This window comes from Mustela putorius, unplaced genomic scaffold, assembly GCF_011764305.1.
Source record: "Mustela putorius furo isolate JIRA1106 unplaced genomic scaffold, ASM1176430v1.1 tig00003845_pilon_pilon_pilon, whole genome shotgun sequence".
Taxonomy (NCBI): Eukaryota; Metazoa; Chordata; class Mammalia; order Carnivora; family Mustelidae; genus Mustela; species Mustela putorius.
In genome coordinates this window covers 50055829-50078769 of record NW_025421998.1, presented here as the reverse complement: position 1 = coordinate 50078769, position 22941 = coordinate 50055829, and the positions used below count along the sequence as shown (strand labels likewise).

At 37.9% G+C, this 22941-nt stretch overlaps 1 protein-coding gene across 6 annotated transcripts in view; it reads left to right on the top strand.

Annotated features, from left to right (window-relative positions):
- The first annotated feature begins 9396 nt into the window (after positions 1-9396).
- Positions 9397-22941, top strand: part of SNX13 (sorting nexin 13) — a 126855-nt gene continuing 113310 nt past the window's right edge. For all 6 annotated transcript variants that reach the window (XR_006601338.1, XM_004743388.3, XM_004743387.3 and 3 more), the window contains exon 1: positions 9397-9523. Coding sequence is in view for 5 of the 6 variants with exons in the window: in XM_004743388.3 (XP_004743445.1) it covers positions 9512-9523 (12 nt within the window). In the remaining variant the exon portion in view is untranslated. The remainder of the gene's footprint in view (positions 9524-22941) is intronic.

Below are 22941 nucleotides of genomic sequence, written 5' to 3'. Positions count from 1 at the left end.
GCAACCTGTCCTTCATTCTAACTCATGTTTGTCTCTTATTCACTTTCATCAACTTCCCTGGTTTGTTTTCTAAGTAGACCAGATGGACCAGCATTTTCGGTCTTCAGCCTGTCCACCTCTCCCAGAGATGTGTGTGTGTATGTTTGTGTGTGTGTGTGTGTGTGTGAGAGAGAGAGAGAGAGAGAGAGAGAGAGAGAGATGCAGCTGTTTAATTATAATACCCAGGTCATGATTTGATGAAGCAGTTCTCCTTAAAGCCCAGTGTAACTGTTGAGGATCAACTTAAGCCCTATCCCTTAAAATAGTCCCTTGGTCCTGGAAGCTGGGGGGCAGAAGAGAAGGTGAGGATTTCTCAGGTTAGACAATTTCTACTCTCAGTAAGTAGAGTTAAAAAGTGTTTTATTTGGGACATATATTCCCAGGTGTGGTAACAACAACCCACAATAAAAGAACTTGTTACTCATGAAAGTCCTAAGGTTTTTCTTTTTGAATCTAGTAGATGGGTTGTCCTGTATGGTTCTTTCCATCTCAAGAGTCTGTTATCTCCACCAGTAGCATCCAAAGTTCACCTTGGAGAGTAGAGAGTGAATAGGATTGCTACATTCCATTGACCTGAGCTAGTTACATGACCCCACCTAGATAGGCAGGATTTGTAATCTTTCCTAATGCCTAGAGGAAAATGAAATGATTAGGTCAACACATCATCATCTGCCATAGAAGATTTAGAGAGATGTTATGAAATATTCCCTTCTTCCCAAAAGCTGATGGTTCATAGATTAACAACTTGCTTCTAAAGACAAAAATAAAAGTTGGAAGAAAGAAACTCAATTATATTTTCACATCATAGAGTTTCAGTGTAACCAAAAATTCTGGCAGAACCATGAAGAACACATTTGATGAATTAATCAGACCCAGCTTGAAACAAAGTAAAAACTCTTGCTTAGGGAATCAACAGTCTTTCACTGAGTAGTACAACACAATTAAGATAGTGATAGTATAGAATTTAATTTTGGGGTAACAAAATTACATTAAAAATGATGCTGTAATTCTTATGCTGAGGACAGCCAGAATGGTCAATTTTTTTTCATGCAGTTTTTTAAAAAAAATATTTTATTTATTTATTTGACAGAGAGAGATCACAAGTAGGCAGAGGTAGGCAGAGAGAGAGGTGGAAGCAGGTTCCCTGCCAAGCAGAGAGTCTGATGTTGGGCTCGATCCCAGGACTCTGGGATCATGACCTGAGCCGAAGGCAGAGGCTTTAACCCACTGAGCCACCCAGGCGCCCCTTTTCATGCAGTTTTAAGCCAGTTTTAAGCACAGTATATCTCTATCTCTCTATTACTAAAGTAACTAAATGTTACTAAAGTAACATTTTGTACGTATTCGCTTGCCTGTGGTATCTCCTCCACCGTACAAACAATAATATATAGAACTGAAGAGCAAGATGGCTTGTATTTTAATTATGTGACCCTAAGACTTGACAGGAAAACCCCATCTTAGTTATTTCTTCCCTTACCTCTTTTTCTGAAGCTAAATTACACTAGGCAAAAAAATGTGAAAATGATAAATGTCTTCTTTGTACCTTCCAACCACTGAAAGTTCAGTGGTAATAAATGTCTCGATACAAATTCTATAACCCTGGAACCGTTGATATTTTAATAGACCATTTAAGCTTTAGTGAATAAAATAATGGGTAAACAAACAGACAAATTTCATGATTCTATTAAAGGATTCTCTGGTAAATAACCAGTCATATGCCTTTACCCAGAAGGCAGATAATTCACTTAGAGAAACACAGTTAACAAAAAAAAAAAAAAAAAAAAAAAAAAAAAAAAAAAAGGGATTCCTTCATTCATCCTTCTGCTACTCCTCCCAATAAAAACAAACATTTCCCATTCAAAGCAGAACATTTAGCTCTGTTAGCAACAGAAAGAACACTTCCCCAGCAACAGGAAAACCCCAAAAGGACATCTATTTTTAAAAATCAAATGTGAAGCCCTCTGCATTTTGCTGATTTAGTGAACAGGATAAATCTTATCCAACCAAATTAGGTGAATATCCTACAGATTTCAAGAATAAATAGCATGATTTCACATTCCTTTTATTTGTCTACTCACTTTGTTTTTTATAGAGCAGAACTTTTCTTGACATGTTTGCTGATCTCTCTGTTTGTGGATATTTACACGCATGGCTGTTATAAGGTAGGAGGTCTCTCATTTTAAGCAGAAAGGTGGTAATTCAAGATCATTACCATTCACATAACAGCTCACAGCAGAGTATGCCTCTGCTCTGAAGCAAGGTTTTTGGAAAAGATGATGATGAATAAGTTTGTTGAAGGAAAGTGATAGGAAAATGAACTGCACCTTATTTGGTATCATAAGTTTTAACTTTGAAAAAACCCTAAAAAGTGGGGTGCCTGGGTGGCTCAGTGGGTTAAGCCGCTGCCTTCGGCTCAGGTCATGATCTCAGGGTTCTGGGATCGAGTCCCGCATCGGGCTCTCTGCTCAGCAGGGAGCCTGCTTCCTCCTCTCTCTCTGCCTGCCTCTCTGCCTACTTGTGATCTCTCCCTGTCAAATAAATAAATAAATAAATAAATAAATAAAATCTTAAAAAAAAAACCCCTAAAAAGCATTTGATCTTGAACCACAAGACATTGCCCAACATTTCAAATAACACTGTGTACACAGTACACTGTGTACACAGGGTACATACTAGATTAGTATTAATCTAGTTATATGTTTAACCGAAGTTTACAGAAGAAGACACTAAACTTGACAAATGATAGATTTTCATTTCCAAAGTTTAATCCTATTTTATAGTAAAGACAGGACCATAGTGTAAATATTCTCAGGCTGTTAATCATTTTCTTCCACAGCCAATATGAAGGGGTATATGTCTAATATCTTTTCAACTTAATTGTGTGCACATTTACTAACAGGCTTAAATTTGAAAATTTTAAAAATATTTTTAAAAATTTTATTATTTATTTGAAAGAGAGAGAGCTAGAGAGAGAGCATGAGTGAGGTGAGGGGCAGAGAGAGAAACAGACTCCCTCCCAAGCAGTGAGCCTGATGTGAGTCTGATACCAGGAGTCTGGGATCATGACCTGAGCCGAAGGCAGATGCTTAACTGACTGAGCCACCCAGGTGCCCTGAAACTTTTAAAAAAGATTTTATTTGAGAGAGAGAGCACAAGCAGGGGGAAGGGTAGAGAGATGGGAGAATCAGATTCCCCTGATGCTGAGCTCAATCCCAGGGATCATGACCTGAGCCAAAAGCAGACATTTAGCCAACCAAGCCACCCAGGTGCCCCATGAATTTGAAATCTTCATTTAAAGCAGAAAGATCACCATATATGCAAGAGTGAAGGCAGGTCAAATTAACTTTGTGCCAATAAACACAATATACTGCCATTTTAAAACAATAATAATTTTTAGGATAATCTTATTTTTTTCACCTTACTTGTTAGGTCAGTAAAGTAGAGCACAACATAATAGCAGTCTCTGATTTCACCCTTACTTGTAAAAATGGAACTAGCTGAGGTAAGCCTTAAATATGGGGACATATTAGGTTCTGTCCATGAGCACTGATTCCTTTTCTCATTTCCTCCTTTGGCTGATGGCAAAAACAGGAGGTCAAGGCTAATTACAGTTCTTATGATTCACATAAGAAACTGGGGACATGATTATTTAAAATGTTTAATTTTTAAAAGTTAACTAATTTTAATATACTTGAAGATACAGTTTATGCACACATAGAATTCTAAATTACATAACTATATAGGGTATACATATATATACACATACATACATATGTGTATGTATTTAATTTTTTCATTAAATATCAACTTTACTACTAGTTGTATAAACTTGAGCTAAAAAAATGTTATTCTCTGGGCCTCAGTTCCATCATATATAAAATGTGAATAATAACATTTTGTTATTTAACTTTATACCATTGTTGTGAAGCACTTAGAATAGAGGCTGGCATATGGCAGAAACTTAATATTAGGTATTACAGAGAATTATATATTTAGTATATGAAATATATATGTGTGTATCTTTTTTGGTATCTCTATATCCAAGTGAAGTTTCTTCTGTAAAATCATCAGTTGTTTGGGTCTATAGATAAGAATGTAAAAGAAATTTCATCATGTATTTTTCTTTTATGTTTTAGGCCTGTGAAGCTATTCTATATGATATGATGTTTAAGTAGTTGACAAAAAGCACAAAGAGTGAAACTTATTATATCCAAATGAGAAAAAAATCAAATCATTTGGGAGGTTGGGGGAATTTCAAAAAGAGAGTAGCGAGCTATAAGAGAATCTAAAGGTATTACAAATGTGTGAAACTACATCACTGAAGGCAATAGGGGGAAAGGTAGCTGAACTAAGCAACTTTGGAAATAACTGAAATTAGTAAGATTAAAGGCGAGAGGAATTGTGTCTAGACACTGTATTCTAGTTGATCAGGTTGTTGCCCAAGGGTTAACAATTCTGATAATGCTATGCATGTATACTGAGATTAAATCATTAAATAAATGGCTGGCAAGCGTAGGAACTAGGTTTCCCACTGTTGGAGTGGGAATTTACAGATAAGCAAAGGGACGCGGCTAGAATGATTCACTGTTAATGGGTTAGAGTCAGGCGACATCAGTATGAACTCGTGTTTAGCTTAAATACAGACGGTTACATACAGAAATATGTATAGATGGGTGTATATATGGATTAATGTACACACACATATTTCCTTGCTTTATCAGTTGCAAGGGATGAAAAGAAAGGACACCCTAAGTAGCAAAGAACACACCTGGTGCCTAGATCTTGTTTTCTAATCTTCAATAAAGAAATGGAAATTCCTTAGAGAAATGGCTTATTCTAGAACTGGGGTATAATGACCCTGGAGCATTTTATAGTATCTTGAGTATCATGTAGAAAGGAAGTCCTCAAAAAACAAAAAACTATCCCACATTGATATGAGTATATTAAGAGGACATAGGGCAACTAAGAATTCTCAAAGCTGGGACAATTTCCACAAAATACAAAAGTGTTGGATTTAACCTGGAGGACAAAATAAATATCTATTGAGTCCAAACTCATATAAATAAATGATTGAATTGATAAAAAATGGAGAAGAGACACATTTCCCATGTAAAATAATTCCAAATAATTTAAGTAGATATTCCCCCCTCAACGAGAAGGAGCTTAATTCTGGGCTCCTTCTGTGTGGGCTGCTAACAGTGACTTCCTTCCAAGGAGTGTAGTAGTATGAAAAGGGGAAAAATAGTAACTTTGTAGCAGAGAAACTGAGAAACACTGTCTCAGCCAGGTTGACTGAAGTCAACATCAACAGTGATAAATGATGTTGACAGATATACTTTTTACTGGTGACTTGGGGCCACTCATTAAGTTTGTCATGGCCTCAAAAGGTAATAGGATCTACTATGATAGCCTTCTTCAATTGTTAAGCATAGTATCTGCAAAATAACCTCCCATAGCACCTGGCCTGTATTCATAACTGAGAATTAAGTGTTTGAAAAGTGCCATAGGTTTAATTTTTGTGATGAAAAAAATATGTTTCAATAAATATTGACTGAGGTTGCCAGTGATCTCCTCATACTTCTGAAATGTGAACATTATTATTCTGCTATGGCTGCATCTATTGTTAGCAAAGTTTCATGTTATCTCTGTTTCAGTTTTTTAGGCTTGAGTTGCCTAAGTATTTTCTCAAAAAATACTATGCAAGAGAAGAAAGCACAAGCTGGGCTATTTGAAGCTAGACTTCAGATCACTCTTAAATGCCCTGCAATTTCTGCTTACTCTGACCCTACCAAAGCTGTAATGAAGAATCAGGATATCCTGCTGTTGTCTGTTCTTACAATGTGTCTCCTCTGTTAGCAATGCATTACTTCAATACTGATTCGCTGGCTTTGAGATTGGGCGTTGTTAATGAATGCATAGTACTCTTTAATGTTCAGTAGCAGTGGTAGTTGACATTGATAATAATGGTATTATGAAGAAACTGGAGTTAATGAAATGGCTTAAAAAACCAAGTTTAAAATATAACAACTGTGTGATAGATGTGCTTGCTTGGAAGGTTGATGCTGTATGTTCCTAGTTTCTCAAAAGGAATTGTAGCTAATTTGTAACAATCTGAATATGTAGGAGAGTTTTTTTTAAATCTGTTTTTAAAACGAAAAAGTAGGCAAACTAGGTATTCCAAATTGCTGCTTGGGGGTTGAGAGGTCATTGGCATTGGCCTATTTAAAAGGGTCATGCACTTGATTTTTGCCTCTGACCTCTTTTCGTCATCCCTTCCTGTGTTAATTGGACAGATTGGACACTGCTGTTGGGGAATCAGACCTTTTGCAAGAACAGCCACGTAAATATCCTTATCATGTGTTTCTTAAGACGGATTGTTTTGTTTTGAATTTCTGATTGATAGCCAAAGCAGCCGGCATTTCAGATCAGCTGGTTCCAGGTTTCCTTTGTAACAACTGATAGGGTATTTTCAAGACCACATGGAATGCAACTGTAATCTGTACCAAATTAGGTGCTTATTTTTAACATTGTTTCTCAGCTATATAATTCCTCAATTTCCATAACTCACTGAAATGGCATACCATATTCAGTTTGTTGCTTCTCTTGCCAGCATGTTAATTTTAACTCATGCCCAAGATAAATGTAACATTTGTTTTTAACATTTTTTATCCTTATCCCTCACCCCATTAAAAATAAAGGTGTAGATCACATTTTTGTCATAAACTTTTCTCTAGCAGTCTAGTGACAATAAAAGTAATTCTCCCCATAACTGCAAGGTAAGAACATGCAATGGCTGATTTTTTAAAAATTAACCTTCTAACACCAAAGATTTTGTTTTAAATTAATTTTAATTAAGGTTTTTCCTTTTGAGGTCTTTCAGAAAACGATTTACCCATTCACTTAAGAAATACTTATTGAGTGTCTACTATGTTCTATGCAATATTCTTAGTATTCTTGGTGCTGAGGAAACATCACAACAGAACAAAAAACAGAACAAAAAAAAAATCCCTGACCGTGTGGAGCTTATGTTCTAATGGAGAGAAGACAGACAGTAAGAAAGAAAACAGTAATTACGTTAGAAGGCTTAAGAGTTATTAAGAAAACTGAAGCAAGGGAGGGGGGATGGGGATAGGCAACATTTTAAATGGGACGGTCATAGTAGGTTTCTTTAAAAAAGGTGACATTTGAGCAAAAACGGGACAGTGGTGAGGGATCTAACCATGTAAGTATTTGGTGGAAAGATCTTTCTAGATGGAGTACGGTCAGTGCAAAGACCCCAAGACAAGAACATGCCTTGCTGTTATAGGAGCAGGAAAACTGGAACAAAGTGCTTAGTAGAAATGAGGTCAGAGAGGTGGATGTGAGGAGCGACTTGAGATGCTAGCTAGCATAAGGTTTTTAGGTCACAGAAAGGAATCTGGCTAAGAAAACTAGGAGCTAATGATTTTGGCTTGCTCCTAGGTCTACAGATAAACTCTTAAATGTTAAAAGCACGTTCAGGTCACATTACAGGTTTGTTGTACCAACAAATCTCACGTTATGTCTACACTTATTTTACCACCTTTAGAACAGGTGAAAACAGGTGAAAATGTATAGCTCCTGGAATGGGAAAATATGTGCAAAAAGTTAAATACCCAAGGCTAAATGCCTAAATTACAATTTTAATTCACCAGCTGGTATCTTAAATATTAATAAGTCTCCTCTGTTTTCTTACTTACAGGTTGGATCAGTATCTTTTTCCAGCTTCCTTGTCTCTAGTATCTTAGTTTCCCTTCACATCTTAGTCCAGATAATATTTTCCAATAGTATTTCCTATTCATGGCTTAATCTGTCAATACCAGTAACACATTTTATTGTGTTGCAGAGGTCAGAATTCTGCCCAGCCAATAATATGGAAATTATGTATCAGATGGAGATCAAAACAACAAAACTGCTTTGCCTCCATTAGCTGAATTCAGTAAAATGAGTGTTTTACTATCTAAATGAACAATTTTGTTTTCTTGGTGAGGACACAACAGAATAGTAGTAACACAAGTCTGTAATGCCTTCACTTAATATTTCGAGAATATGACAGGAATGTGTTAAGTAAATTTCATTTTATAAAATAGTAACATTGTTAAGGAAAGGAGTAGAGGTGTGGGGAACGAGATTCTGGAAAGGGGAATGAACCATTGGCGTTAGTTTCCCCAAATTGTACCCCCGTAAAAAAGAGATGGAAGGGTTCTGCATTTCAAATCTGAAAATCTTCAAATTTTCTTGTAAACTAGTTTCGAATACACAACAGAATAACACACTTTGACAGCAGGTTCAGGTAAACTACTTTCACTCAAATTCAGGTGGAAGTGGCTGCCTCCAATTCCACACGTTGCAACCCATCTACTGGTAGATTCAGAATGGGGTCAGTCTCAGGGGCTCCTATGCACCGAGCGCCAGAGTTCAGTTCCATTTTAAGTTGGCACTACTTATAGGGACGGCTGCTCACATCTGCACACCCTGATACAGACCCATAATATATCAAGAAGCCAGGAGAGCTGTAGAGATGGCAGTTAAAAAGCAAAAGCGGCTCCCCCGCCCCCCCCCCCCGTTTTTTCCAGGTCTCTTAGAAGCAGCGAAACTAAGCCCTCATTGTCATGCAGGTGGTGGCCAATCACCTAATCTGCGACAGTCCGCACGGCTAGGATCGTGGGTAAAGCTGATATGCCTGTATCAATTCTACAACCTGCCGCGCACCCCAGAAGAGGGTTCGCTGACGACGGGTCAGGACAAAGGAAAAGTTTCTGTCAAAGTTCCGGAAGACAGGGGCTGCGTGGGGAGCAGTTTCAGATCATATTTAACCCCATTCGCGGAAGGGGCCGACCCTGCTCTTCGGTCGCCGGTGGGCAAAGGAAATGCGAGAGGGAAGTTTTTCCACAGGACATCGGCCGCCTTGTCCCCGAGAGGCGCGAGGTGCGCAGCGCCATCAGTCGAAGGCTCGGTCTCTGCCGGTCTCGCTCCACCCCAGAGGCGGCCTACCCCGGCGTGCGGTGGAGGACGAGCGAGCTCCGCTGGCGCGCCGCCTCCCGTACTGGCCCTGCGCTGGGGCCGCTCTCCACTCGCGGCAGTCCCAGGTGGGTTTGGGAACCCAGCTTTGGAGGCCTCACCGCCGTGTCGGAGTGGGCCCCGCGGCTTCCGCCTTCACTTCCCCACGCGCCGGCGCCATGGAGACGGTCACGAGTGGCCGGCGGCTCCTGCGCCCACCAATGGGAGCGCACGTCGCAGAGAGACGCGGACGTCGCTCTTCCAAGATGGCGGCGCGTCCGTCGCGAGCAGCCGGGCCGGGGGGAAGCCAGCGAAGCCGAGTAAAGCCGCCGCCCGGGAGAAGACTGAAGGAGCTGTTCCGGCCGTTGGCGGCGGCTCGGGCAGTTTTCGTTGCTGCTACGGCTGTTGCCATGCGGCGAGGCTAGGGAGGAGCTCGCTTCCCCGGGGTGTAATAATGTTAACAGAGGTAAGCGGCGACGGCGGCCAGTGTTTACCTGTGAAATGGGGAAGGGGCCGGCGCCAGCTCTTCCGAGAACATCATTTCTCCCGCCCGCGGGCTTGACCCTCTGTAGAAGGCCCCTGGGCCGGAGGAGGAGCGGGGATCCTACAAGTGCCCCCTGAATAGGAGCTGTGCTGACTCAACAGAGTCCCACCACCTCCAGCTGCTGTGCCTCCTCTTTCGCAGTTGCCACTTGCCTGTCGCCCGTGGCACTGGTCACCCTCCTGCTGTCGCTACCTAACTCATCGCTTCCTTCGTGGTGTCCCCTTACACGCTGCTCTGTGGCAGCGTTGGTCTCTGCGTTGCTGCTAGTTCCAGTTCCCCTACGGTTTCCCCGAGAGCTCCCTTCCCCGGTCCCTGGCCTCCAGGGCCCTCCACTTCCAAGCTCGGTCAGCATCCTGGGTTTGTCACTCGGCCAGACCGGTTGTTACCCACCCCCTACTTTGCCTACTTAGTGAAGTGGACCTTCTTTCTCAAGCGACACTTGAATAGCCCAGTTATATCACCGTCCTCCCTCCCCCCTCACACCCTGTCACCTTTTTAAGTCGTACGAATCGGGAAGTTCAGTTTAGCACCTACATACACTCTTGATTTGCGTAAGGCTCCCTTGGTACCCTTTGTGGAACAGTTTTGTTTTGTTTTGTTTTAAACTTGGACCTGAAATGGAAGTAGGGCAGCTATGACTAGCCAATCAGTTTCCCTTTTCTAGTGCTTCATGTCCATTGCAAAAAAAAAAAAAGCAGACTTTTTGAAGAAGTAGAGTTTGCCTTTACCAGCAGTACTTTAAGGGGAAGAACTAAATTGGTCTCATTAGATACTTGACCCAAGTTAACACAGTTATGTGTACTGGTATATGCTCGTGTAGGCGTCACTGAAGAGAAATTCTGCAGCTTGTGGATTTGAGGAAATATCTTAGAAGCTACTCGCTTGAAGTCCTTTGAAGGTTCAGATGTCAGCTGTCAGGGACTAGTTTGGGTTATCTTTGTGGGCCGAGTTAAGGATAGGAAACAGTTTTAATGGGCAACAGGGAGTATTCCTACCTGGGCCAAAAGAAAATAAAAACGTTTGTAGATGAGTGGCTTTTGTTGTGTTAAAAAGTGATAAAAAAGGATTTACTTGCCTTTCCAATTTGTTGAACCTCTGAGGAAGTTCACATTTTGGTATTTGCTCTTGATCTGCACACAGAGCTTTGGAATATGATTGATCTGGTAAATACTGGTTGGTATTAATTCATGAAATCCTTATTTCTTGTAGTTTGTAGTTCACTTAATATTTCTAAATCCCACATATTTTTCATTCCTGGAGTTTATTTAATTTTTGGAAATTATGATGTGTCGTAAGTTTCTGTTGTCATTAGCAGTATTTGGTTAAAAAAGAAGTCCTAAGTAGCAGAAGTTCTATTATTACCTTCAGTATGATATTTTGGTGAGAATAATTAGCCTTACAATAAGTTTCAGTGGAGTCTTTAATGTCTGATATTTTATGACATGATCTTCTGATGAAACTTGGCTTAGGTTAGCATGGTTTAAAGGGTTCTGATGTTATCACATGAGCTCAGTGTCTGCTACTAAAATGCTAGTGTCTTGATTTGGCAGGACTACCTTTTAAGCCTCTGTATTGTAAAGTGGTTTTGTGTTTCAGTGAAATATTTTAAACAGTACGTCATTGATGGTAGTAAGATGTACTTTAGTGCTTTGTGTGTGTTGATTGGTGCACAGCTTGTAGTGGCTGAGCCAGGTTTCCCACCTTGGCAGTCAGTCCTTGCCGAGTCCATTCTGTTAACTACTACAGTGGATTGCCTTCCCGAAGGAAGGCCCAGATTAAATGGGACTTGGATTTTATCTTTGGTTTTTAGTAGTTATTTTATAGATGAGAAAACTGAAGCCCAGAGACTTCAAGGGTCTCTGTCCAAATGTCTAAGGCCAGCATTTATTAGTGGCAAATGTGAAACTTGAATCCCATCTCCTGACCTAGTATTTCTGACTGTATAGCTTTCAGTGAGTAATTTTCACCTCTCTTAATAGATTTTATAATACACTACTTTTGCCCAAATACTGTCAGTAGATAAACAGAAATATTACGTGAGAAAGACTTTTTGTTTTACCTTTAGCCTTTAGTTTTTAAGACTCAGAAATAGTCTGTTTGGAAATACATTAGATATAAAATTTTACTCAGTATTGGTTACTAAAAAATTAGTAGTGTGGGACTCTGTTTGACTGCTTCTCTTTGTTCCAACATAGATCAGGAGATATTAGAGGAAGTGATTTAATTCATGTTAAACTTTAAAATACATAATGATGAACTATGTGCAAAAGAATCTATTGTTCAACGAGCAGACTTTATGCTCCAGAAAGTGGTGAGTGGTACTGTCTGCTTGGTTTTTTGATATCTCAGCATTGAGATGGGAGATACAGTCTTCAATAGCCAGATGAGAAGACTGAGAGTTAAAGTAGTTGGCTTAAAATTATGTAACAGGTGGAACCAAGAGTCACACCTATGTCCTTTTATTCCAGATTGTGTGCTGTTTTTGTGACTCAATATGGAATGAATGCATCATTAATTTTCTTTTGTAGCTGATAATCATCAGTAAAGTATTTTGAGGTTTACTTTTTTTTTTTAACCAGGATGAGGATGCCAGGTATATAGATACATAATAGTAACAGTAGTGATAAATATTCATATGAAACTTCAGTTTTGCATTTTGTCAAAATAGATCTTTGAAACCTTTCAGAACCGATGCCAGTGGCCAATTAAGGGCCATCTCAAGTTAATGGAAAAAATTACCTAGTTGAGCAAATTGATATGTATGTTGAACTTTGAAACCTGTGATGGTAGATTAGCGTGAATTGAAAGTACAGCCCCAGTATGTCCTCTTGCATTTTTTTTTTTAAGATTTTATTTAGTTATTTGACCAGTTATTTTGATCACAAGTCGGCAGAGAGGCAGGCAGAGAGGGGGAAGCAGGTTCCCCACTGAGCAGAGAGCCTGATGCAGGGCTAGATCCCAGGACCCTGAGATCATGACCTGAGCCAAAGGCAGAGCCACCCAGGTGCCCCTTGCCTTTTTTTTTTTTTTTTGGTTTGTTTCCCTAAAGGGAGGTTAACATAGTTTTCGATTTAAACTTTTTGGCTTCAATTTGTATTATATTCATTATCAGTACAAATGACATATTTAGAAGACTTGCTAGCGATATTTGTGTGTCTTTTGCATTTTCCAAATAAGTATGACTGGTTTGTCTGTTTTAAATGTCTAGTTAATCTTTTTCCCCTTCTACTGTCTTTGCCCCTGTTAGGACTTCTGCTATTTTTTTTTTTTTTTAAGATTTAATTTATTTATTTGACAGAGATCACAAGTAGGCAGAGAGGCAGGTGGGATGGTTGTGGGGGGGGCAGGCTCCCTGCAGAGCAGAGAGCCCAATGCTCGATGCAGGGCTCGATCCCAGGACCCTGAGATCATGACCTGAGTGGAAGGCAGAGGCTTAACCCACTGAACCACCCAGGCGCCCCAGGACTTCTTACTCTTAATGTTACTCCTATTTGTCATAGTGTACTTGAAAATTATTTGTTTAATACCTATTTGCCCTCTACTCCTCTCTTTTAAAAAAGAAGCATAAATTTACATATATCAGAATTAGGGTATGGGGTGTTTACTTGAGGATTTGTTTCAGTTAATCTGAATTTTCATAGGATTAGAATGTAATGAAATACATTAGGATATAAAGAGGTATTTAACAAAGAATTGTCATTAACTACATTTTTAAACTTTTTTTAAAAGCTTTTAGGGTTATGGGTCTGAGCATTTATTATTACAGAATACTAAAGGTATAGAAGATACAGGATAATATGTTGAATTTAAACCTAAGCTGTGGTATACTCTGGAGGTTGTTTTTTGCTAACAACCAATTACTAGCCAGTTGACATTGGTCTTCTGCTTTTTAAAAACATTGTAACTGTTTAAGCTTAGTAGTTTGGGTTGTGAGCAGATGTGAGGTGTTAGATAAAAATGGTTTATATTTGTATTCAGTCACTGCCACCCAGATTTATTGGTTTTTATATACTAACGCTAATTGTAGCTTTTGTGATTAACAAATAAGATATAGGTGGGAAAAGTTGCACTCTGTAGCGCTTTTAGAAGTCCCAGATTAATAGTTGTTGAAGGAATAAAATTTTGTGTTTCAAATACTTTCTGAAGATATTTGCACAAAGGAAGTCAGTAGGTTTTTTCTTTCCGGATTTTATAGTTTTTGATAGGTGATTTGCTCTTAAAGGTGATTGAGTTTGCATTATAGTACAGAGTTGTTTAATCATGTGATGATAATTTTATTTGTCAGCGTAACTGGTCATGGGGTGCCCAGATTAAACAGTTACTTCTAGGTGTGTCTGTTAGAGTGTCTCTGGATCAGGCTGAGATTAACATTTGAATCAGTGCACTATCTAAAGTAGATTGCTCTACCTGTTATGGGTAGGCACTCTCTAATCCCTTGAGGGCCTGGAATAGAACTATAGGTGGATGAAGGAGGAATTCGCCCTCCCTTCCCCTGCTAGAGCTGGAATGTCCCATCTCATTTCCTTGAATTGGGATTTAAATCTTTGGTTTCTGATTCTTAGGCCTTTGGACTGAATTACCACTAATTTTACTGGGTCTCCAGCTTTTGGATGGCAGATGTGGGACTTCTCAGCTCCCATAATCGTGTGAACCAGTACTTCATAATAAATCTTAAAAAAATCCTTCTTATTGGTTCTATTTCTCTCCTAGAACTCTAATATAGAGACTCTGGTGTTTGGATGGGTTGTTTCAAAGTTTGTTGACCACTTTTCCATAGACATTGATAAAAAATTGTTTTCTTAACTAGTCTACTGTATGTTTATAATTAAAAGTGCTATACTGGGCGCCTGAGTGGTTCAGTTGGGTTAGCGGCTGCCTTCGGCTCAGCTCAGGATCCCAGGGTCTTCGGATGGAGTTCCACCTTGGGCTCCTTGCTCAGTGGGGAACCTGCTTACTTCTGCTCTCCCGCTGCTTGTGTGTGTGCTCACTTGCTCTCTCTCTCTATGACAAATAACTAAAATCTTGAAAAAAAAAAAGGTTAAAGGAATTGGTTGTATGTCATAAGGCCACTGGAAAATGTATTTGCTTTTGATCTTTTCATGTGGTAATTGCCAACATATATATAGCTTTTCGCAGATGACATGGGATGTTTTATGTATTAATCTAGTCTTGTTAGATGTGCTCATGCTTACCTACATTTAGTCTCATTTCTAGTGTTACTGTGGAAATCTCCTAAAGGGAAAAGAAAAAGGGTATGAGAGGATGTTTGCTTCAGGTGGAATCAACCAGGCTGTGTTAGTTGAGTAATAATGGAAAGAGGGAACATGAGCTTTTGGAAGAGGAATAAAATAGGTTTTATCATGGGGAAGTTTTCAGCTCTGGTCACTAAGTAGCTAGCCATTTGGTGGTGAAGCTAAGTGACTTTATGGCATTCCTGAGAGAGGTTCTTAGGGTATGGCTTTTTAAACATGTTTTGAAATTTTGTGGTTTTACAGACCATTAAGTGTCCTCTCTATCGATGGTAATCTAAAATTGACTTTCTGTTTCTTAGGTTTAATTTTGATACTACAGCACTTTAAATATTTGGAAGGAGAGAGATAAATTTGAATTAAAGCAAGTGGACAGCTTTAAAATAGTAAACTATTTGACCATTAAAAAGGTTTAAAATTGAGTGAATAAACAGGCTGGACTCATGGTGGTAATGCATGCTTACGTCTGTCAACAAATTACATGTACCACAGTAGTGTGGCAACAGACAATAACCTGTTGTTAAGTGGTATGAGGATGAGTTCCAACTTCACTTATTTATGATGTGACATCAGGGGAGTTGTTTGAAATTTTTGAGTCTTAGTTCCCTTCTTTGTAAAATTGGATAGTAGTAGCACTTCCTAGCTGCTCTCATATTGTGAAGATCAGATAAAATGATAGAGAGTACAACTCTGTAAATTTTCAATCATTATACAAATATTTGTGGTTAATACATCAGGTTGTCCCCCCGCCCCGCCCCGTATGCCTTGCATTGATATGAATCCAAGTCCTAGGCTCCATCTAGCTTTATGGCTCATTTGCTTCTTAGTGGGTGGATGGATGGATGGATTCCCAGAGAAAGAGGGTGCCCCCTGGCTACTGGTGTAGATATAGGGGAGGCCAAGAATAGGTTAAAAGAAGTGAAAAGAAGAAAAAAAAAGGTTGACCGAGAGCATGTCTTGCAAACTAGTAATGAGATTAGTTTCCTATGTAGTTGGTAAACTGATTCCAAAGAATTTTTGAAAGAAAAAATATTTTGAAAAAGTTCACTTATTTGAGGGTTAGCAGTTATTTCTACATGTCCTTAAATATTTGTGGGAAAGTAAATCTTTTAATCAACCCTGATAAATTCTTGAAAGGAAAAGGTGTTGTTTAGGATAATTTTTATAAAGCTTTGGTTATAACTTGTATCAGAGGTTAATTTTTGCAGTTTAATTTGTTCACTAAACATAAATACATCTACTATGTGGTAGGCACCTGAGAAGTTCTGGTGCCCAAGGGGTGAGTCAGATCTGAAACCTGCCCTCTAAAAATTCACTATCAGAGTTACCTTGTGCCAGTTTGGCATTCATTCACCTGAAGCCTTGAGGTCTTTTGTCAAAATAAAACAGATAACATAATTAAAGGATGAAAAATTAAGCGGAAGAAAAGGTTGGAGTATGTAATTAAAAGGTAATTACTTTCATTAGCTTTATAACTCCAGGTTAAAACTACCAGTTTGGATGAGATGGTAGCTGTTAAAATGAGTTTCTCTTTGTTATTGAAGAGTCAGCCCATCTCTTCTGTCTGTATTTGCGCCAAGCTAATTCATAATAAATTTTTTAAAAAATGAGAAAAGAGAGGTAAAAGAAATTTGTGAATTTGTCATGTTCTTTGTTTTTTTGTTTTTTGGTTTTTTTTGGAAAAGACTTTAAATCTCCGTAAGGGGTCTACCATGGTCTACTGAAGGATCTAGCTGAATTCCATTACTCCATAAAAGTAATGCTTAGCTCCACCCTCCTCTATTATATATACATTTATATGCTTATTTTGTGTTTCTTCCCAGCCGAATGTGAACTCCTGAAGATGGGGTTCACAGTTGTGTTCCCAGTACTTGGAATAGAGCTTAACATCTAATGTCCTCACTAAAATCTGTTGAGGGGATGAATGTTAAATATTCTTTGCAGTAAGATTAACAAGTGAAAAATCATTAAGACAAAAATTGTCTACCATAAATTTATGCCAGCACATTAATTACCTTTCAAAGATTGGTTATTATCAGTGTCCATTAGATATTTTTTAATAGGACACCATCGTTGAATATTGTGCTTGGGATCACAAAACCAAAAAAAGTTGAACACCAGTCTTTTTGTTAGAATGTATTTTGTCTTAATTTTTCTTACAGGTAAAAATTTGGTTAGATTGATGTCATTTTCATATGACCAATTACAAATGCAAGAACAACTTAGATTTTATCTTGTATCTCTTAATACTTGGTTTTTATTATGATTTTATTTGTATTACTTAAAATTTGTGTTCCTGTACTAGGTAAAGCTTTGTTTCTAGCAGTACAATAATGCTGATTTTTGTGGTGTTTTGTTGAGTGTTTCGCAGTTTGTATAACCTTTAATGCTACCTTTTTTTTTTTAAAGATTTTATTTATTTATTTGACAGAGATTAAAAGTAGGCAGAGAGGCAGGCAGAGATAGCGGGGGAGCAGGCTCCCTGCCCAGCAGAGAGCCTGATGTGAGCTTGATCCCAGGACCCTGAGATAATGATCCAAGCTGAAGGCAGAGGCTCAACCCACTGTGCCCTCCAGATGCCCCCCTTTAATGCTATCTTGAAACTTTGCAAGTATGACTAAAAATTTGGTTTTGGATTTCAGAAAGTTGGAAATTTGGGATACATTTTCAAGGAGGGCAGCTGCTACCTTACTCTCTTGACTAAAAGCCTCTTGGTGTCATTGTTAGAGACAGAACATTTTAGATCATTTCAGCCATCTACAATTCCATTATAAATTCAGAAATGATACGTACCACAAAGTTCAATGAAACAATTCTATGTTCTGCTGTGAAAATTAAACTGGTTTATGATCTTTAAGTTAGTACCAGGCACTTCATGTACATTAACTGGAATAATTTACTGTTCTTGGTTTATTGCGTTGTTTTTTCCCAATTTCCCGAGGAATCTTTTTATTCTTATGCATGTGTGAAACCCACAGGGTGTATCTTGGTTTTTTCACCATAGATCTGCATGATTGGAGAGTCCTTGGATGTTACTGTGCTTAAACCTGAATTGGTTTTGCTCCTGGAACCCTGGAGCTATTTTTATTTTTAGCCTGGCTATGGTTTGGCACTGTAGAGAGAGTGTGATTCTTTGCATTATGACTTTTAAGGCTAGAGCTGTGTGACAGCATAGATGTGTGGAGAAAGGCTTTTGGATGCACCATCATTTGAGGCTTGGAAATTATAAAACTGATTGAAGTTGTGCATTGTTAATAGAAGAATTAAACATCTTATTTTCGTTACTACATAAATTTTGGGAAGTAGCTGGTCTGATTTTAAGATATGTGTTATCCAGTGTTTAAGTCATAATATTGTACTTTGCATTTGTTCTTGTTGTCTCTTCTCGAGTTTATTTGAGATGGCGTATTTTTCTCAGGGTACTTAATCAGACTGCAGTTATTAATATAATCAGCTATTTTTATACCTGATGTTAATCACTAGTATCTGACACATTTTCTTAAGTAGCACCTAAATGCTCAACACCTAACCCTGTGGAATAGTCTAATCCTGGTAAAGTTTGGCAGAGTTAGAGAAAATGGGGTAGGGGGAGGTTGGAGGCAGCTTGAAGGGTTTAACAACAAAGAGAAAAAACATCTGAAATAACCTATTTTAAAAGAGTGGGTGTATTGATTACATAAAAATTTTAGAAAAATCATTTAGGCTTGAGAGTATTTTATAATTTATTAAAATTGTGTTTTATGAACTAAAGTTCAGCAAATGTCTGATAACTCAGAATAGTGAGTCAAGTAAAGGCACTAATGCAAAATTTAGTGTGATTGTCTTTGTTCTGGGGCGAAAAGTGCTAATTATCTCTCTTTTCTACCTATGCATAAATCTTTGTATACACGCATATTCGTATTTTCTAATCACAATTGAACATTTCCAATTTCTGAGGAATGTATGCTGATGATTAAGAGCAGTGGGTGGTGTCAGATTATTTGGATTTGAATCAAAGTTTTGTCACTTCAGAGCATTTTGATTTTGGAAAGTTATTAACCTTTTTGAACCTTAGTTTTCTCATCTGCGTGACTGTAAATTAATGGTATTTACGCCATAGTGTTGTTATAAGTATTAAGTGAAACAACACATTAAATCCTGTGAATAATGTTTCCCACAGTAATACTCAGTAAATACTAGGTTTTATTCTTATTTTTTCAGATGTAAATAGCAAGTAGTTTATTTTCATAGCTTAGAATTTAGTGTTTGAAGTTGTTTTCTGTGTTCTTTGTTTCATGGTAGAGATTTTAAAATGTCAAACTGGGGACGCCTGGGTGGCTGTCTGTTAAGCATTTGCTTTTAGCCCAGGTCATGATCCCAGGGTTCTGGGATTGAATCCCCATCTTGGGCTTTTGGGAGTCTGCTTCTCCCTCTGCCAGCTCTGCCTGCTGCTCCCTCCTTCGCTTGTGCTCCCTCTCTCTCTGATAGGTAAATAAATAAAATCTTAAAAAAAAAAAAAGCAAAGAAATTCTCTTTGACCCAGATGACCAGATTTTTCCCTCTCTCAGTTTTTACTAACTCTGTAATTTATGTATTACATTGAGAGCTAGATTTAGAAAATTTCAGGAGGAAATTGAGAGGTGATACCTGTGTGATAGAATTGGTCATAACTAGAACTTTTGACTAATTTATCTATTCTATATTAAAGCTTTTACTGTAGATGAGTGAAATGAAAAAGTTGTAGTACAGTTTCATATTGTGCTTTAAAAATGCCAGTGTTGGGCGCCTGAGTGGCTCAGTGGATTAAGCCGCTGCCTTCGGCTCAGGTCATGATCTCGGGGTCCTGAGATCGAGCCCCGCATCAGGCTCTCTGCTCAGCAGGGAGCCTGCTTCCCTCTATCTCCCTCTCTGCCTGCCTCTCCGTCTGCTTGTGATTTCTCTCTGTCAAATAAATAAATAAAATATTTAAAAATATATATATTTAAAAATGCCAGTGTTAACGTAGTTTTCTGTTATGGAAAGTATTATGATTCTTGTCAGTTTGATAAAGTTTTATGTAAAGTAGCTTTGAATTTATGGAAGTTCTTCTGTTAGTTTGTTCCTTTAATAGGGAATAGGCAAGGGATGTAAAAATCCTTTGTTTAAAAAATAGACGCAGTGGCATGATTAGTAGTAGTAGTATCGTGCAGTGAGTTAAGAAAAGGACTGAGGGCTGTGTTACTACAAATAAAATTTGTACTTATAAGTTTAAATGTGGATATTAAGCATATAAATTACTTCAGTCCCTCCACAGGACAGCTGCCTTTCTGCGTTCATGCAATAATAAAACAGTTATACACAAGGAGGGGGTGTTCCTATTATAAAAACATTTTACTTAGCTGGAGATTATGCCATCAAAGTCCTTTGTGGGTGAATCTGTATCTGTCTTTATTTTCCTTTCTATACTTAATTTTTCTTTTGTTGGTGAGGCTTTGTAGATGTGTTGATTATTTTCCCTTACCTCTTATTATTCTACTCTCTCTAAGCTTGCAGCTTGCTCTCTCAGGGCTTTTCCCCCAACCTTACCCTTTCCTCCTTCTTGCAAAGAAATTAAATAGGCGATGATAGAGTATTTAACTTTCATTTTTACACACCACGAACAGGTATAAAAATATTTTTCTGTTGTTAATTTAAGAGGTGAACAAATAAAACAGCATGTATACATTTAAAGCGATACAGTGCAGTATAATTTTTTTTATGTTGGTATGCCTCTCGTCTGAATTTATCTTATTAAAGACTCATGATCTCTGAGTTAGTGAACACCGTTGGGCTTTTTTTTTTTTTTTTTTTTTTATTGTGAGTTAAAAGGATCTTGTAGTACTTTCAGGGTCATTGTTTTGATAATGATTTGTTACTGTACAGCCGTCAGGACTGTGAAGGAAATTTATGTGTATCTGTGCCAACTCTAGAACATACCCTAAAAGTTACCTGAATACTATTACTTAAAAAATCTACATCAGAGTTTTAGAGTACCATGAGATTTAAGATGTTAGTGTCAGTTTAGTTACTTCAGGTTTTTCTGACAAATTGAATTTTTGAATCTCAGTAAATCACTTTTATTTGATTTTTCAGAAATTGTGTGTATAATCTTGCCCATCTCCTCCTGACTTTCCTTTTTAAAAAGTCTGTTTGAGAGTCAGTGTAAAATAATGGTTCAAAACATGCTTGAATTTTAAATAAACCAGGCTCACTTCATGGCCCAGTTCTATGATTTAGCTATTTCCTTATCTGTAGAATAGCATTAGTAATATAACATGTCAGAGTTGTTGTGAGAATTAAATATATATAAAGTGGTTAGCAAAGGTCCTAGCCAATACTAAGCACTTAGTAAATGGTGGTTTCTACTATGGTTTTAGAGGATGCTCCTTTTTATAAGGAAAAAAAAAAAAACAAGATAGAAGGTTGGTGATAATTCATTGGTAGGCTTTGCATTGAAGATCTAGGTCTTTCTACTGTAATAGGCTTGTGTTGTTTTGATTTACCCTTGGATGATGTATGATGGGGAAAAGCAAAAGTTGAGTTTGAATATTGAAACTTTTTTCTTGTTTTAGTCATGTATGAATGAGGGAGAAGAGGAGCCATTTATAAATATGGCCTGTTTTGTCTTGCTGTTGCACCTGTGAACTACTATGGTAAAAGTTTTGTGAACTTTAGTAGAGGAACACTTTTGTAAATGGAATTCTTCAGGCATATTAAGTAAATTCATTCTTTATAAATCACTTTTGTTAAGGGCACTTAATATGCCTTTATATTGCCATGTAACTAAGCTTATTTTTTCAGAATGAGGTAATGATAGAGAATGGTCTTGAATTTTTAAAAAAATCTATTTTATTTATTTATTTGTTTGTTTGTTTATTTAGAGAGCATGCATGTGCTCACGCCGGAGCCAGGGCAGGGGCAGAGGGAGAGAGAGTATCTCCTGTAAGATCCAGGCTGAGCAGGCTAGGGCTGGATCTCAAGACCCTGAGATCCTGACCTGAGCCAAAATCAAGAGTTCCATGCTCCACCCATGAGCCACCCAGGTGCCCCAGGGAATGGGCTTGATGTTTGAGGATCTTTATGTAGTATAATGTGGCCCAAAAAGAGTAGGTGAGCAGTGCCTAATTGTTGGGTTAGAAGTGCCAAGTGCAGGGGTGCCTGGGTGGCTCAGCAGTTTAAAGCCTCTGGGTCATGATCCCAGAGTCCTGGGATCTTGGAACAAACCCCATGTGGGGCTCTCTGTTCTCTGACTGCCTCTCTGCCTACTTGTGATCTCTATCAAACAAATAAATAAAATCTTAAAAAAAAAAAGGTGGGGGGCGCCTGGGTGGCTCAGTGGGTTAAGCCTCTGCCTTTGGCTCAGGTCATGATCCCAGGGGCCTTGGGATCAAGTCTCCAAGCAGGGAGCCTGCTTCTCCTCATCTCTCTCTGTCTGTCCCTCTGCTTACTTGTGATCTTTTTCTCTGTCAAATAAATAAATAAAATCTTAAAAAAAAAAAAGAAATGGCAAGTGCAGTACTAATATTAGAATAATACCTTTTATTTTAGTGTTAAAGTTACAGGATCTAAAGAGAACAAGGTATTTATGGAATAGGAAGAAAATTACTGAGAAACCTGGACATTCAAGATCTTAATTTTTTTTTTTTTGATGTTTTCTTTCTGGTCTTGAAGAATATAGTGGAATAGTGCCCTCTTTCCCATTAAAACATTTTCATTGTTGTTGCAAGAAATGTCATGAATAAAAAACACTCTCCATTATTCAGAAAGAACCTTTTTAAAATAAACTATTTTCAGAAATATATAAACTATATAATTTTAATCAGTTTTTTAAAGTGTAATTTTTCAAACATACTGGAACCTTGAAAAATATTGCCTTTAACACCAATATACCAAGTACTTATATTAACATTTTGTCATATTTCTTCATTTCTGACTCTTGTGTTATTTTTGTTGCATTGTAGCTGAATCATTTTAAAGTAAACTGCAGATATTAGGTCATTTCTCAGAATACCAATCTCCCAAGAGTATGGATTTTTTTTTAGCTTTCAAGTTTTTATTTTAATTCCAATATAGTTAGTACACAGTGTTATATCA